This window comes from Hyperoodon ampullatus, assembly GCF_949752795.1.
Source record: "Hyperoodon ampullatus genome assembly, chromosome: 17".
Taxonomy (NCBI): domain Eukaryota; kingdom Metazoa; phylum Chordata; class Mammalia; order Artiodactyla; family Ziphiidae; genus Hyperoodon; species Hyperoodon ampullatus.
The window spans coordinates 43,869,828-43,886,632 of NC_136930.1; the positions used below are offsets into that span (position 1 = coordinate 43,869,828).

At 42.5% G+C, this 16,805-nt stretch overlaps 1 protein-coding gene across 2 annotated transcripts in view; it reads right to left on the minus strand.

Moving 5' to 3' along the window:
- YWHAZ (tyrosine 3-monooxygenase/tryptophan 5-monooxygenase activation protein zeta) overlaps nucleotides 1-16,307 on the minus strand; it is a 30,361-nt gene extending 14,054 nt beyond the window's left edge. Inside the window, exons 1-2 of one of the 2 annotated variants that reach the window (XM_079722790.1) lie at nucleotides 15,846-16,307; nucleotides 12,699-13,003 (exon numbers count right to left, since the gene is read on the minus strand). In XM_079722790.1, the coding sequence (XP_079578916.1) occupies nucleotides 12,699-12,992 (294 nt within the window). In that variant the 5' untranslated portion in view covers nucleotides 12,993-13,003; nucleotides 15,846-16,307. Of the gene's footprint in view, nucleotides 1-12,698; nucleotides 13,004-15,385; nucleotides 15,400-15,845 lie in introns of those variants that run through there. The other variant, XM_079722791.1, reaches the window with a different exon arrangement.
- Between the last annotated feature and the right edge of the window lie 498 nt (nucleotides 16,308-16,805).

Here is a 16,805-nt window from a genome sequence, read left to right on the forward strand (position 1 = left end):
AACATGTGTCTCCTAATATGATTTACCAAGGAGGGCACAATATCATTTCCAGGAATTCTTCCCCAAAATGCACAATCTGAGTTTACTCATGAGGGATCACCAGACAAATCCAAATTGAGGAATATTCTACAAAACAACTGGCCAGTTCTCTTGAAAAAAGTGGCAAAAGGCAACGACTGAAAAACTGATCCAGATTAAAGAAGAGTAAGGAGACATGACAGTGAAATGCAAACTGTGATCCTGGATTGAATTCTGGACCAGAATTAGGCAATTATAGTGGTATAATTTGTAAGTGCTATAGGTTATATAATAGTTTATTTTATCCATTATTTTATTAATTTATTGATTTTGATCATTATACTGTAGTTACACATGTTAACATTTGGGGAATCAGGTAAAGGATATATGGGAAAATTTGAACTTATTTCAAAATAAAAAGTTAAAAAACACATGGTTAGAAAGGTAGTTTAATTACCATATGTAGAAGAAGCTATTTTCACTTTTGGTTACTTAATATTACACTTATATAAAAGTAAGTTTTAAAGAAAAACCTTCTTAATAGTAACTATTTCTGGGGGACTTTCCTGGTGGGGCAGTGGTTAAGAATCCGCCTGCCAGTGCAGAGGACATGGGTTCAAGCCCTGGTCCGGGAAGATCCCCACATGCGGCAGAGCAACTAAGCCCGTGTGCCGTAACTACTGAGCCTGCGCTCTAGAGCCCACTGAGCCACAACTACTGAGCCTGCGCTCTAGAGCCCACTGAGCCACAACTACTGAGCCCGCACGCCTAGAGTCCATGCTCCACAACAAGAGAAGCCACCACAATAAGAAGCCCGTGCACCGCAACGAAGAGTAGCCCCCGCTCGCAGTAACTAGAGAAAGCCCGTGCACAGCAACGAAGACGCAGTGCAGCCAAAAATAAATAAATAGTTTTTTTAAAAAGTGATTTTAAAAAAGTGACTATTTCTGGAAGACGGCATTATCAGTGAGTTTTGCTCTCCACTCTTATACCCTTTATGTGCTCATCTATGTTTTTCAAATTTCCTTACTGGGCTGGTAAAACTTGTATTTAGGAGAAAAAAAGTCACAAAAATAAGTGATGCATTTGCAAATAAAAATGAGAGGTGGAGAGGAGGTTCCCACTTTGTCTTGGAGAGTATTCCAACAATTGGTTATACTGTTAAATTTAATTTCCATTAATTAATATACATTAAAAAGTCACTAAGCAAACAGTAAATAGTCCCAGAATAATAAAGCAAAAGAATCAACCTCCAATGAGACATTTACGGACTGCAATTTGAAAACATAGCTGGGCAAGTGTCTCCTTTGACTTGATTTCACCAGATGTGTGTTGTGCATGGGGAAGACCAAGCCTCTACAACCCATTGCTCTGTTTTAGACTGTACTATCATGGCCCTCTTCCCTGAACACAAAGGAAAAGAGGCCAGGATAGAGACAGTACGCTTTCATACACTAAAAATGCCGATGGCTAAAAGGGAAAAGGTGCCAAGAACTTGAAGCACAAGGCCCTCAAGTGTGATTCTTGCTATTTTCATTTAAGTATAGAACCCTAAAATATAGTCTAAAACGAAAGCCATCACTTTTAATGAAATTAAACAAAGTGGTAATTTTTCCAGTTACAAGATGGGATTTAACCTTCTCTAAAAAACACTTCTAACTTCTCTAATGTCCAACTCATTAAACAATTCAAATAACATGAAATTCCAATGCAACAAAAATTGGGCACTCCTCGTAAATTAAATGCAACAGTATCTCTCCTGGATTAACAAACATGCATACAGGTCACACAATTGGACAAAGTCTTATTTTGCTTCAGCTTCTTGATCTGTGAAAATGAAAAAGCTAGGGTAGATGCTCCTTCAAGCCCCAAATCCAATGATTCTGTAAAATTCACCTCCCAATTTATTTTATTATTCAATTAAAAAACTCAAAAGCCCCACAAATGTCATTTTAAGTAATATCCTCAAAACGAAGTTTAATTCAAATTCTATAGCACAACGTAGAAGTTCACAATTCTGGTCCTGCACAATTCCCTTGTACACAGAGAATTTTCCCAGAACTTTCACTTTATTCTGCAGAGCCCCTGAGACTTTTATCATTCCTAAAGTCTCAAAATTCTAAAAGGCAAGCAGCTATTTTCGTTGCAACGAAGGCCTATCAATTTAGAAATTATTCTCTTACTCCCTCTTGTGGCTGCATTGCTTTCCTTTCTTTCAATTGCAACTCCACCAGTTACTTCCAAAAGTGCTCCACCAACACTGCTAATGAATTAGATCGTACGTATTTGAAGACTTTCTGTGCGATGCTGGCACACAGTAAAATTTTAGGTGTTCTATAAATGACAAAGTCATACAGATATGAAGGGACAGAGCTTCTTCACTTCAAGGATGGAATCACAGAGGACTCTGACCAGTCACTTCACTTCAAGGATGGAATCACAGAGGACTCTGACCAGTCACTTCACTTCAAGGATGGAATCATAGAGGACTCTGACCAGTCACTTAACTTCAAGGATGGAATCATAGAGGACTCTGACCAGTCACTTAACTGAATGCATTTTCCACTAATAAGAAATAGATGGCAAATCTGCACCATCTAACTTTTAAAATAGTAACAAGGAATTTGATAAAGCCAAGATATATTATTCTCTGGTGTTTAAGAAATGTTGAAACCAGCCTAAAATTTCATTTTAATTCCTGTTAAAAAGCCAGAGTAGTTGGCTCCCTGATTCTTACCAAAAATGAAACAAAAGATAACCACATAAAAACTCAATGCTGATAGAAAGCCTGGAGTGTTCTAAAATGTTTTTTTTTGAAAATCAGTATTTTAGTCATATTCGAAATGTACCTCCTAAAGATTAAAAGATGGTGAAAAGTACCAAAAAGAAATTATTGAGCATTGAGTGATAACTGCTAAAACTGTCTGACACTAGGGGGCTTTCCTTCGCCCCTTCCCCAGAGCCCTTCTCAGAGGTAGCATTAATGCTGACCTACTTGGGCTGAAGTTTCTCACCAATCAAGGCCCCATTTCCCAATATTTCCATCACAAAGCATTTTTTGTTTTAAAAACCTCATTTTTTATAGTGTTTCTTTAAACTTGCACATGCACACTGTGTGTTATGTATAATTCCTTAGTGGGACCAGATTATCAGCCACTTTTAAAAAAGAAGGTTGAAGACCAGCTCTTCTGAATTTGACCAACACACAGTACTTTCCCCTCTAGGTTGCTGAGATTCTTTTTATGAGTAGAGGCTTTTTATATTTATTATGTTTTTCTTTATGCACAGGGCTTATAAAGTAGCAAGTAATCAATAAATATTAAATTTAAAGTTTAAGCAGTTTATTAAAATTCTCTTAAACTTAATCCAAAATTAATAAATCAAGCCACAATGAAGTGATATCAAAGAAGCACAAAAGAAGGTAAGCAGTATACTTGCTATCTACTATTACCACGGGGATGTATTAACTCTATATAAAATATCCTAGAGGTAGATGCTGTTATTACTTCCATTTTGCAGATGTGGAAATAAGAGTCACAGAGATGTAATACCTGCCCAGAGTCATAAAATGAATTTAAAAAATTCAAACACCAGGGCTTCCCTGGTGGCGCAGTGGTTGAGAGTCCGCCTGCCGATGCAGGGGACCCGGGTTCGTGCCCCGGTCCAGGAAGATCCCACATGCCGCGGAGCAGCTGGGCCCGTGAGCCATGGCCGCTGAGCCTGCGTGTCCGGAGCCTGTGCTCCGCAACGGGAGAGGCCACAACAGTGAGAGGCCCGCGTACCGCAAAAAAAAAAAAAAAAAATACAAACACCAAAAGTCTGCGTAGCCTGTGCTAGGTTGTATCACCCCTTTAAAGTAAAGCAGCACACATTATAGTTTATTTTTTAGAAATATTACATAAGATTATTCTTCAAGTCTTATCCCTATGATCCAATTAAATTTAAGTCTGATAATCCTCTCTTATCAGATGGAAACTATCAAATGGGAAACTGAAGGGAAGTCATTACTGTTAACAAAGTGTTATGATCCGTTTGATGTCCTATTTCCAAACATCTTCTAAACACCATAGTAAAATACTCATCAAATTATTGACTTGAGAATTTGCTTGTTCTAAGAATACTACTGCCTACCTATACACTGTCCTCAATTGTCAATTTCCCAGAATCACATTTTAAAGGTAACGTGTTTTGAGTAGGATTTTCATCACGTGTCCCTTGGTTGAATGTGATCCAAATATTCCTTTGAAATTCTGGGCAATGGTGTTTAATGTATGTTGTTTTAAGGAGCAAAAATAATTATGAGTTGACAATTCATGAGTCTTGGATCAACAAGAGAAGTAGGTCTTTCTCAGAAAAGCATTTGTATTTAATCACTTAGATGAGAAACATTCAACTCACCACTGGGTTCCTTGGTAATACCGCTAATTTAAAAAAACTTGTAGATCCTGGAACTTGTTTGCGAGATGGAAGTTAACCTCCACTAAAACATTTCTAACTTCTCTAATGATGTCCAACTCATTAAGCAATTCAAATAAATGAAATTCCAATACTACAAAAATTGCACGTTGGGCTTCCCTGGTGGTGCAGTGGTTGAGAGTCCGCCTGCCGATGCAGGGGACGCAGGCTCGTGCCCCGGTCCGGGAGGACCCCGCGTGCCGCGGAGCGGCTGGGCCCGTGAGCCATGGCCGCTGGGCCTGCGTGTCCGGAGCCTGTGCTCCGCAACGAGAGGGACCACAGCAGTGAGAGGCCCGCGTACCGCAGAAGGAAAAAAAAAAAAAAATTGCACCTTTTCTAGGTTTTAAAAGAATGAACATGCAGGGCTTCCATGGTGGCACAGTGGCTGAGAGTCCGCCTGCCGATGCAGGGGAGGCGGGTTCGTGCCCCAGTCCGGGAGGATCCCACATGCCGCGGAGCGACTAGGCCCGTGCAGCCATGGCAGCTGAGCCTGCGCGTCCGGAGCCTGTGCTCCTCAGCGGGAGAGGCCACAGTGGTGAGAGGCCCGCGTACCGCAAAAAAAAAAAAAAAAAAAAAAGGAAAAAGAAAAAGAATGAACATGCATAATACAAGTCAACCAATTGGACAAAGTCTTAGTTTGACTTACTTAACTCTACAGATTAACATTTGACTGACTGTCCTTACATTCTTACTTTGCCATCCTACCTGTAGCTAATACCACTGTAACCGTATTTTTATTTGGGGGAGAAGGGAAGAAAACTCACAAATTCTGTCGAAAGAAAGAAAAACCTTATATGCTGAAACCTTTTAGTTATCTATTCCAATACAAACAAACATGAACGTGCCATACAACAGGACCATACTGGTAGAAGTCAGATATATTCAACCATGCTTTGTTGCCCCCAAGATCCACACTATAGCAAACTAACGCCAACAGAAAAACATTAGTGAAATCTGCCAAGATATAAGACTATTTTATACTACATCACTACTTATGTCACATTATACCTTACCAGAAAATGCAAAACTATATCAGTGACAAATGATAACTGCTACTGCATAGCAATTTTTACAGATACAAGTTTTTCATCATTAAGGGAAATGCTCACTACAGAATAAAGAATGACCCATTGCAAAGAAATGTACTTAGTACAATGGGAACTGATAAGAATGTGGTGGCTAAGCATGCCATTTCTCCCAAGCCAAATTCAAATTTGTGCCAACTAAATATTAAGCATATCATTCCTTCAGCGTACTTTACATATTAAATACCACAAATGTCAATGGTCCTGTTTTTAAGGGGAATAAAGAAATAGAGCCAATCTTCTAAAGTTCAAAAACAACATGGACCTCAAAATTAAAATAAGTTACAAATCAGAGTAATGAAACTCTCAGGAAACCCTCGGGCCATAAAGATGGGAATTAGCAATGGCTTGTGTCAGGGAAAGTAATAAGACCAAAGTAGAGCTGAAGGCTTTATAGAGGGTATTCCGGCAAAGATGGAGCAAATGAACAGAAGGAAAGCACTGTTTTATAAAAAGGTAAGAAGAGGGCTTCCCTGGTGGCGCAGTGGTTGAGAGTCCGCCTGCCGATGCAGGGGACACGGGTTCGTGCCCCGGTCTGGGAAGATCCCACATGCCGCGGAGCGGCTGGGCCCGTGAGCCATGGCCGTTGAGCCTGCGCGTCCGGAGCCTGTGCTCCGCAACGGGAGAGGCCATGACAGTGAGAGGCCCGCATACCGCAAAAAAAAAAAAAAAAAAGGTAAGAAGATTAAGAGCTGTCTGTATATAGCACAGAACTGGGAAAAGAACAGTAAAGATAGCAAGTCCGAGTGAATGACCACCACTAGCTGTAAAAGGTTTACAATTTAGCTTCTGTCCATTAAAATTAGGTCAAGTTTACCCTTCCTCACACCATCACTTTCTTGCCAATATGCTTCTGAGTGGGAGAGTAATGGGTAGAACTACTACTAACTAGTACAATGGCAAGGACAAATAATCCTGGGTACTACCCACGGGAGTGCATCATACAAATGAGTATCAACAATGTAAAGGGCTGAGAACCTATGATGTAGGCAACACAGCAATAACTTGCAATCAGAAAGTGAAGTCAAAGTTGAGTCCAAGATGTCATTTTGATTAAGTCTAGAAAATGTGCTAAAAATTAAGAGGTTAGAAAGGACAGGTAGTTTCAAAAGGAAGATGAACTCTTGCTTGTAGCACGCTGAAATTGACAGCAATTCTAAATCCTCTAAAGGGCAGTGTTTATTCTCAATGTAAAACCATAATAAAGAAAAGAGCTATGGAAACCAGGATGAAATTACAAGAGGAATATCTCAGGAATTCTAGAAAAAAAATTCTAATGCTTATTAGAATTGCAATGGACTACATTAAGTTTTTAACTTAGCTGACATCAGAACATCCATAATTTTGACTTTTACTGGGCTCCCTCTATGTGGTAGAACCAGTCATCAGATATGAAAATAGGTAATATATTCATGGGGGAAAAAAAAACCCTATGTCTTTCATAGGTTAAAGCCCCAATTCCAAAAAAACCCCAAGGTTAATATATGAATGATGATAAACTATGATGGAGGGCACTGAGAATCTATTTCTGACATTAGTAAAAGGAGAAAGTTAGTCCAAAGAACAGAACTGGATGATCGGAAATCAAAAAAAATGGTCAAATCAAAAGCTCTGATTTTCTTTATAAGAGTTGAATTATTTTTGCATGTCTATCAACACATCTTGTTGCTGGCAAAATCTGGTGTCACTTCCTTTGCCTGAAGTTTTCATACGGCCATTAAGTCCCACATTCCTTAATTTATAACATAGTAGACCCTTCATGATCTAACCAGTACCCCTCTCTCTCCCCCTAATCTCTTGCAAAATTATTGGAAAAGGCTTTTAAATAAAGCAATGTTCCCACCTACTGTTCTGATAGAATGAACCATCACTTAATTTGCTGGATTAACCAAATCCTACTTACCTAATAGACTGGCTTTACATTAGGCCTTTCATTCCTAAGTAAACAACAATCATGCCCATGACTTTGAGCTAAATACTTCAGATAGGTTTTTCGGCTACTCTCTGGAACTCCCTTCAGCTTCTATCAGCAGTTACATCCTTATTAAGAGTCCCATATTTGTTCCCCAAACTATGCCATTATATTTGGCTATAATTACTTAAAATAGTATGTTACTTAAATGTTATGAAATGTAAGTATGAAAAGGAGTGTTCCTATGAAAACTAAGCTGAATGCGCCAAACGACTAGTTTTTAAAGGAGAGTCACACATTCACTCACTCACACACACACACACACATGCACACCACTTGGGTTATTCAAACAACTAAAAGATTAGAAAAATTGCATATTTCTAGGATTATGAACTGATTACTCTTCTAGCTTTTAAGTTCTCACTCTGCTACGCAAACTCAAACAGCATTTTGTAAAGGATGCATCTATTTTACGGGTGTCTAGTAAATTATTTCCAAACTGTGCATCTATGCATATTCAAAGAAAAGGTCTTAGCTCCACATTAGCAATGGGCAAATGAACATACACGTCTGTTTTAACTGAAAATAAATGTTTAGACCAAGTATGAACACATACTTGAACCACTTTCCAATTAACCAACTAACTTGGGTCTTCCTACTGTACCACTATTGAGGTGTTACCAGTAAGATTTCTTTACTGATAAAGTTGGGTTTTTAGAAAAAAAAATGAAAAGCAAAATTACTCTCCATACGCTATTACAACTCTAAGGTAGCTTTATTTTCCCTCCTTTCTAATTCAAAAGCCTCTGCTAGGGCTGAATACAATTTCTTCCTCTTTCTTGGGCAGATTAGATGCATAAGTGTGCATGTTCCTCCTCTACTTTAAGATTTTCCTCAGGTTTTTTGCTTTAAGTCCAATTTTGAATCCTTTCATCTTTTCCTTAGTTCACTTTTAAGTATCTTCACAGCTCATCGAATCACTAAACATCTCCAGGTCATCTATATGTCCTCTTAGAACAGGCAGGAAAGACTTCATTCTTATCTAAGTATTGCTGTGCCCAAAAAGGACAGGTAACCTGTTGCTCTTGATCAAGTTGTTATTCTTCCCCTTCCCACCAAATGGCAAACATCTACCTCTCCTTTCTTTGTTCCTTTATTTTCTTTCATTTACACTTCACACACCTCAGACTTCCCAAATATACAAAATACCTCACCAGGGTCAATGTTTAATGGTTATCATGAAAACTCTTTTAAAAAGACTACTGAATTTTATTCCCAAAAAGACTATCCAATGTACTCTTTCCTGGAAGGGACTGTTGCTGTCTGCTATGTCACATAAGGTCTTTGTACTCTGAAACATACCAAAAGCAGTTATTGACAAAAACATGTAAATATATACAGTAGTGAAAATGAATATAACACTGCAGAATTCTTCTGAGAAGCCCTTATTCCAATAAGTGAACTGCCTAGTAATTTTCAACTTAAAATTCTATATAGCAGTTTTAAAGCCTAAGACACATATTAACACATTATTGACCGGGGGATTTCTGCAGAAACTAACGCCTGTGGCCAAAATACGTCTCTGGTCAAAAATGTGTTAACATAGTCAGACTAGGAAGGACCCCAAAGCTGCCTGGTTTCCTAGCTTGCTCCTGCTTAATGGCAGTTCTATGAGCTAGAGATAAAACCCAGTGCCCAGCAACCACACCTTAAAAACCACACCTTAAAAATGTAGAGAAGCATAATAAAATGGAACGCAGTCAAGTTAACTGAATCACACAACTACTGTGGCCAACTGTCACAAATGGCAGACTCATGATTTTACTGATTTGAGAAAGGAAGCCATTCTTTACCTTATACCAGTGGCTTTCAATTTTTAAATGAAACCTTTGAAAATCTGCTGGCCAGTACGGGCCCTCTGCCCTAGAAAAATACACAATTTTTAAGGCTTCTTGGATCTTTTAATTCCCATTCTTGGACTCCTGAGTTAAGAGACCTCTATATTATTAGAGACAGGTTTGTACTACTGTCACTGCTTTAAACAGAAGCCCAAAACTGAGATAAATTGGGGCACTAAGAGTACCTGATTTTCTTTCTCCACAACAATCCTATGGGGTAGATATTATTCCCATTTAATTGAGCTCAGTTTTCTCTGAGGGATGAAAGATTTCTTTAGGCCACTTGGCTATTCAATGGTAAAAAGTTGGTTTGACTCAAAACCTGGAGCTCTTTTTACGACACTACATTCTTCTCTGAGTTTGAATTAGGTTCAATCTAGTATGCATATCCTCATTTCATTTTCCATTTCATCATGTTCAAGATAAACTACCCAATTTTTTGGCTTCTTGTGAGTTTAGGCAGAAGAGGTGTTGATTCCCTCCCCCACGAACACGAGAGCTTTTGTTCTAAGATCTGGTAGAAAAGGCAGACTACATTAGTTCACAATTTAACGACACAAGGAAGAAACCTGCAAATTTTTTGGCATAAAGAGAAGTCCATGTTGTGAAGAATAAAGCCAGTGACCATTTTCCACAGTAATGATCTAAAACTTTTGTCCAAAGTAACATGTTCCCTGCTCTTTCTCTGCTTAAGTAAATGGTATAAATTAAGCAAACACTTGATAAAGTGCACATAACCAGAATGGCGGTAACCTAATAATGGACTAAAGAGCTCTTCAGAAGAACTCTGAACCGTGGAGGTTAGTTCCCACTAGTAGGAAGAAAGAGAATATTTTCTTAGCCAGTATGATACAGGTACTCAATAGAACAATTAAGTCTGGTTCATCACTGATGCCACCAGCCAATGTTACTTCTGAAAAGGAATTACCTGCTTGTTTTCCTCAAATTAAAAGTCAAAGTTCAGAAAAAAACTAGAGTAATAAAAATTATAACTGGTTATATTTTGATAAGATACTGAGATATAATTAAGCACACTTTCATTAATCATCAAGTAAATCAGTTCAAACAATTTTTTTCTCTAGGAGAAATAACAGTTCTGCTATATTTTACTCTTCCATTTTACTAAAAAGGGGAAAAGGAATTTTATGCAAGATGTTTCCAGAGTCAACATGACCTGCCTGAAAAAAGATGGCAGGGAAAGAAAGAAGCCTGCCTGTAACAAATCACAGTATCTGTAAATATCGAATGTTCCCAAGTTGAAACAGAAAAGCCCTTGGAAAATTAGCAGTGCTGCTGACCTAGTTCTATTATCCTCTTTTCCAAAAGAAGCCTTTTTGCTCATTTACTTAACAAATACTTGAGTATCTACTATATGTTAGGAGGCACGAGCCATGCAAAGATCACTAATGGAGCTTTACTTTCGAAAAGACTAAGGCTGGAAGCAAAAGCTTGTTTAGGATTCTCTGAGCCTTTTGTATAATAAAGGAATTAAACTTTCATTTATCTATACTTTCGAAGTGGAAATTTCGTTTAGGCTCGGTAAGAAGCCAGTGTTATTCTGAAGGAGAACATGGGTAGTGACCAGTATGAAACCCCCTTAATAATCATATCAACAAGGAGAAGCTAGTTAGAGATTAATCCAGTTATTCTCACCCACGGATCCTATTTTTTTCCTTGTTAAGGAAACCAAAGGGAAGTAAAGTTAAAAATGCTGTAGTCTTTTCCTAGGAAAATCCTCACAATGACAGGACCTTTTATACTTCTTGTGTGGAAAACATGCAAATACCTACCTGGAATCTCAAATAAGCTGTAAGTAGAGGGTAAATGTTACTGCGTCCCCCATTTATTCCTAAAATTGACTTTTGTCTTAAGGGAAATTATAACTTGTAGCAAACTCTTTGAAACCAAAATAAAAATTATTTGATCTATTAGGTGTAATAATTGGAGGAAAAACATTAGAGCGAACAAAACTCAGTAACGTACACAGGTACTAATCAGTAAACAGAGCAAGATGGGAAAAGCCCGACATGTTTTTTATTGTAGGAAAACATCGTATTTTCAGATTTTAAATATTCTTATTACCTTAGCAAACCACAAGATGAGCATTTGTCATTTAGTAGCAATAAAAGCCAGAACTCCCTTCTCATCTTAGAAATGAATGATAGCTATCAATGTAAAGATTTCAAGTAAGCAATCAAAAACAAACCACACACAAGACAGATACCACACAAGAAGACTGTGCGCCCACGTTAAGATAAAAATTATTGTTCTTTAAAAAGATAGCCTAAAGAAAATTATCATTTAAGAAAAATACTCATAATTTAGAAACTGAAGATATTCCACTAGTCTCAGACTAGTATAAAGGAATCATAATACCATTATAACTTTAACAAAAACTCCAAACCCACAACATGAGAAATAATCCTATATCGCTCATTATAGTAGTTCTTCCGTAAACAAGGTTCAAATAATTAAGTAGCGCAGCTGGATTTTCAGAGGAATTGGGCTACTGCATCTCTCTATTATTCCAAAAACTCCTGGTTCATTAAAAGGGGAAAGTATTAGTGTATATAGGTCGTTATATGCTAAATGGTTGGATCTTCTACCAATTTATCCTCAGATTTAAACTTTTCTGCTACAGAAAATCATCATTTGTAAGAAAATTTTAAAATTAACCAAAATGTAATGTTCACTTCTTTTAAGCTATTTAGAGAAGCAGTGCTTCAACAAGTAGATACTGAATACTTAAAATACTTCTTGAATGAACCTGGAAAAATCAAGCTTGAGTTTTTCATAATCTTTTATTGTGGTTGTCAGTGTTCAAAGTTGAGACCTCCAACACTTACACGCAGGAAGAGGCAAAAGCAACTGTGAAGCCAGCTTTCTGCATGGCTGACTCATTACATTAACATTATAGTGGCTAATCCAGGGAAGGCTACTATGTCTACAGCGAGTCTCCTATTACATCTTACCTAAAACAGGGTATGTAAAATTCCTGCATCCATATATGTACTTTAAAGAAAATCAGCTCTAGAACTACTACAAATATTCTAACCATAACTGAAACGATATACTATTACTTTACCTTTTCAATTAGAAAAACACTACTAATCTATTTGAACTGATTGATAATCATCTTTGCATTTACCTTATACAACTGTTTTAACATCTTTTAGTAATGACACCCTGAAAGACTTGGAAATCTAGAACACCCCATTTTTAAAAGGAAAAGAAAAACCAAAGAAAGAAAAAGTTGAGAGTAACCTAACTGATATGCATTACTGGAACTCTATATCATAGCGACGCTAAACTGAATGGTTTGATTCTCACCAGTACATCATTGCAGATATCTCTTAGCTCGGTCTCAATTTTCTCCCTGTATTCTCGAGCCATCTGCTGTTTTTTCTCAGCACCTTCCGTCTTTTGCTCAATACTTGAGACGACCCTCCAAGATGACCTACGGGCTCCTACAACATTTTTATAAGCAACTGAGAGAAGATTCCTCTCCTCATTGGATAATTCAGCTCCTTGCTCAGTTACAGACTTCATGCAGGCCGCCATGTCGTCATACCGCTCAGCCTGCTCGGCCAGTTTGGCCTTCTGCACCAGCTCATTTTTATCCATGACTGGATGTTCTGCCGGAAAAAAAAAAAAAAAAGTAGCATTTAGATATTTTTTTCCATTAAAACAAACAGACTGAAAATTACACCTTTTGTAAACAAGATATGTTAACACCTCAAACCTAATTACCTATGGAAGATTCTTTACACGAGAAATTTAATGCAGCCTCACAAAAAACTGCTAAGAAAAAAAAACTGGCATGCTCAGCATGCAGAGGGTACATTTAAAGCCATTAACACTGGTTTAGCAAAACTAAAATTGCATTACCTCATCTTTGTTCAGAAGATCCTAATTTCACATAAGGTTAAAGCACATTTCACCAAGAGGCGGCCTTAAAAACCAACCGTTATCTTACTTGGTCAAAATCTCAACTCCAGTTTCAAGTATCACTAAATAATCCAAAATTAAGTAGCTTTTAGTGAAAACACCACCTATGAAGAACATTACACTATCACACTCCCAGAATCACGATACCTGTCAGTTGAATGCAATTCACGTCCTTTTACTTTGTTAATAGCTACTCTTGTCAGGAGTGTTTAAATTTTAGTTGGTATCCCCCCCCCAAGTCCACTGATCTTTGCAACAGCTGATCGTAACATGATAATTTTCTGGGAGAAATGACCAAACTGCTTGTTTTAATATATTGTGAATGTAAAACCACCACCAAGGATCAGTACATAACTGACCCTAAGGCTTCATTTATCTGTACCTTGTTATATGCACACAGTCTTAAAAAATAACACCCATGAATCCTGGAACTTCGATTCTTACTATCTGCGAGCACTAAAATGTATATATTAAGTGCTTCCCGGTGTCACCAGTGTTTCTGATGTCACTGTTCAGTTTAAATGCAGAATTACTGCATTGTTCCTAGTAGTCAAAATTTAATTGAATACATTATCACCCGAGCTGCCCTTATATCGTAACTTCCTAATTCTTTCTCATTTTAAAGCTCCTTCGACTTTTCAATTTCCCCCGTTTTACTATTCCTTAAGATATCCTTTTGAAAGGTCCTAAAGCAGCACAGAAAGATACTAACCCATACAGTGATCCCACAGGGTACAGGATTTATGATGAACAGAAGAGTCACTGTCATTCACTACGGGAAATGACTCCCTTTCTTTACCTTCCCAGGGAAATCCCACAATACTTTTTTTTCAAAAAACCAAATCGGCACAGGTCCTCTGTGTTTGAACAAGTAATTAGCGAGCCTGAATGGGAACTAGACTGTTTCAATGCGAAAACTAAAATTTGTGATCGCATAACCTCCCCATCCCCCTCTTCTTGAAATTACTAATTTCTCCCCTAGGAACTCAAAAATGCTCTCGGACTAACGCTGCTTCTAATGAAAATTATCTAAGACCAGTACAAAGGTTTCTCTCCCCAACCCCTCGGGTACAAGCGGGAAATGGATTAGGTTTCTCAGAATAACCAGCGCTCCAAGGACTGGCCGCACCCATTTAACCCTTAACCGGCCTAAGACGTCGAGGTGGGTGAAACGAAAACGGGCCGACTGCGACTTTAAAGTGCAAACCCTCCCGTCCGCGCCATCCGCAACCCCCCCCCCCTCCTTGGCTCCGCCCGGTCCCCGAGTCTCCCTCTTTGTCATGGCGGATCTGTGTCAAGGAGCCCAACCTACTGCCGAGTGTTAATTCCCCAACTGGGGCCGGAGGGAGGAGCCGCGCGCCCCCGCCCGAGCCGGGGAGAGGGAGCCGCCCGCGCCGAGGGCACCGACGCCAGCGCCGCCCGCAGAAGCGGAACCAGACGGGCCGGCCGCGGACACACCCCACTCTCCCACCGGCGTCCGTCCGCCACCGGCCACCGCGGGTGCTCACTTAGTCTACGGGGATCCGACAGCTGCGGCAGGTGGGGGAGGGGCGAGCCACACCCAGGCGAGCCGGGCCACCGCCGGCTGTTATGCTCTGGCTCACCCGCCCCGCAGAGCGGGGTCCCCGTCTACACACCCAGACCAGGGACCCTTCAGTTCCAGCCCCCGCGGGAGCGAGCGAGACGCGCGGCCCACCGTCTTCCCCATCCTCATCCCTACCTGGGCTTCCAGCCCCCCTCCACCCGGACACAGAAAGCCAGCCCATCCCCCACCCCGCCAGGAATATTCAAGTCCCCGCCCCCCGCGGAACCCAGGAAATTCGGCTCTGGGTCGCGGGCGAGCCCCACCCCGGAGCCGGCTCACCCGAAGTGCGGCCTCTCCCAGGTCTACCTGGCGGGCGCTTCCGGGCCGCCTCGGCTCGCAGCCCGGTGCCCGGGCCTCCCGCCGCGCCGCCGCCCGGGTGGGGGAGGGCTGGGTGCCGCCACCGCAGCGCGGGGCGCGGAGGCTGCGCCGAGGAGCGGGCGGGAGAGGCAGGGGAGGGGGGGTGGCGGGGAGGGGGCGGCCTCACCTGCGCCACTGCAATGCCCGCAGCCGCCGAGTCATTATCTCGGGCGGAAGCGGGCAGCGGGGCGGCGCTGAAGAGGGAGCTTCGGGGGCGCGGGTGGGAACAGATCGCAGCCGGCGGTGCCTCGGCCGGCCGGGAGCCGGCGACCGGGCGGGTCCCGGGGATCTGGCGTGTGGGCGCCCTTCCCACCAAGGGGGACGGGACCGGGGCCGGGCGCTCATCGCGGCCGAGGCGTCGATGCGGAAGCAAGTAGCCCGAAGCAGCCGCGAGCCGCCCGCCCGAATCCAGCGGAAGAGAAGCCGCCGCCCGTCTCCGCCTGAGGAGACTCCGCCTCAGCCAAGCGCCGCTCCCGCCGGGCGAGTGGGGCTGAAGGGATGCGGAGCGGGGACGGCCCCCGCGCTTTCGGAAGGCTGGCCTAGGACAGGAAGGAGCCAGGCGAGGCGGCGGCGGCCGGGTCCCTTACCTGTGTCCGGAGTGGGTGGCGACGGACGGACGGGGCTCAGCGGTCTCTGGGCGGCAGCGGCGAGGCTGAGACTCTGTCCCTGGATCTCGCTGCTCACAGGCTACAGCCGCTCCGCAGACACGGGGTTTCCTCCAATCACCAGCTCCGGCAGCAGGGGCGCCACACGCACGATGACGTCAAACGCTGCTATGGCAACCGTTGATTGGTGCCCACAGCTCAGGGGGCCCAGAGCAACCGCCGCTCCCCAGCGCGGGGCCGTCCTGCCCGCCCGCACTAGAGGGCGAGCGGAGGAGCGCGCGTCCTCTCCGCTCCCAACACTCCTCCCCAGCCCGCTCGACTTCCAGCTTTTCTACTCCTGTCCTGAGTGCGCCTGAACAGGAAGCTCTTTTTTTTTTTTTTCTCCTGGCCACCAATACCCCCACCCCTTACTCGCCTTCCCTTCGGATCCCCCCCGCTACCTCCGCCGGCTCACTCTTCTAAACCAGCCAGGAGGAAATTTCTCCCCACCCCCACCGTAGCTTTTCGTGCAATCCTTCTGCGCCTGCGCCAGTTACTCCCTCTAGAAGGGGCTCCCGTTCAGCAACATCCGGGACCTTTTACATCCTCCCCCACCGCCACCTCCCAGCCGCCTGGCCCGCCCAGCCCTCCGTGTTTCGCGGTGGTAGCTGCCCCCGGGGCCATCCGAGGGGCGGGATTACGAGAGCGGCTCCGCGGCGCTAGCATTATGATCTGGACTTGGGGTGGTGGGAGGGCGCGGTCAGCGGGTCGGAGAGGGGCGTGGTGGCGCGCTAGCCCGCTAGCCCGCCGCTCCCCCACGCCGGGCGGGGCGACCGGGGCGCGCGGCCCCTCCCTTTCTTCCTTCCACCGCCGCGGCTTTACCTGCTGGCTCGGGGAAGGCAGCCGGAGGCCTTTTAAGGCTCGGCGTACAGTGAGGCGTCCGGTCCCAGAGGGTGGGCTGAG